General features: G+C 53.8%; 1 protein-coding gene across 1 annotated transcript; it reads left to right on the top strand.

The window, feature by feature from the left end:
- Positions 1-7: 7 nt before the first annotated feature.
- LOC107734928 (proline-rich transmembrane protein 3-like) lies at positions 8-511 on the top strand (the record flags this gene model as incomplete). The annotated part of the gene is made up of 1 exon (XM_016546791.1): positions 8-511. A coding segment is annotated over one exon (504 nt), but the record flags the coding sequence as incomplete, so codon positions are not given.
- Positions 512-517: the final 6 nt, after the last annotated feature.

Genomic DNA, 517 nt, shown 5'->3' with positions numbered 1-517 from the left:
GCTTGCCTGGGCTTTCTGCCTGCTTCTGATGTCTTCCTGGGTCTTCTGGAGACCCAATGGAGGAGCACCAAGACAGGAAGGAGCTGCCACAGAAAGCTTGGCCTCACCCTCCCAATCATCAGACTCTACCAGCAGACATACTTGCTGGGCGAAGATTGTGCAGAGCCTCAAGGTAAGGCAACAAAGGAAATCCGAAAGCAATGGGATTGGAGGGTCAAATAGTGGTGCAGGGGCCGGAGAGTTGCCCAATAACTGGGCAGGACAGGAGCGATCAGGGGCAGACATTAGCAAGAGCCTCATACGAAATCGTGATCCACTCAAAGACAGCAATCATTTGCGCAATCTGAAAGGCTCTGCAGGTTCATTGCTAAGGCTGCAGGCACTTGCTCAGCCACCTCAGCGCGCTTTAAGCAGCAGTTTGGACAGGGACAAGGAGTCAGCCATCTCCCTCTGCGATTTTGACCTGCGCCCGCCAACCCCAATTGACCTCAGCCGCAGTATTGATGAGGCACTTCAT

Source organism: Sinocyclocheilus rhinocerous, unplaced genomic scaffold (genome assembly GCF_001515625.1).
Source record: "Sinocyclocheilus rhinocerous isolate Xijiao unplaced genomic scaffold, SAMN03320098_v1.1 C35536176, whole genome shotgun sequence".
NCBI lineage: Eukaryota > Metazoa > Chordata > Actinopteri > Cypriniformes > Cyprinidae > Sinocyclocheilus > Sinocyclocheilus rhinocerous.
Note: the sequence above shows the minus strand (reverse complement) of the source record. Positions and strands in the feature narration are given on the sequence as shown.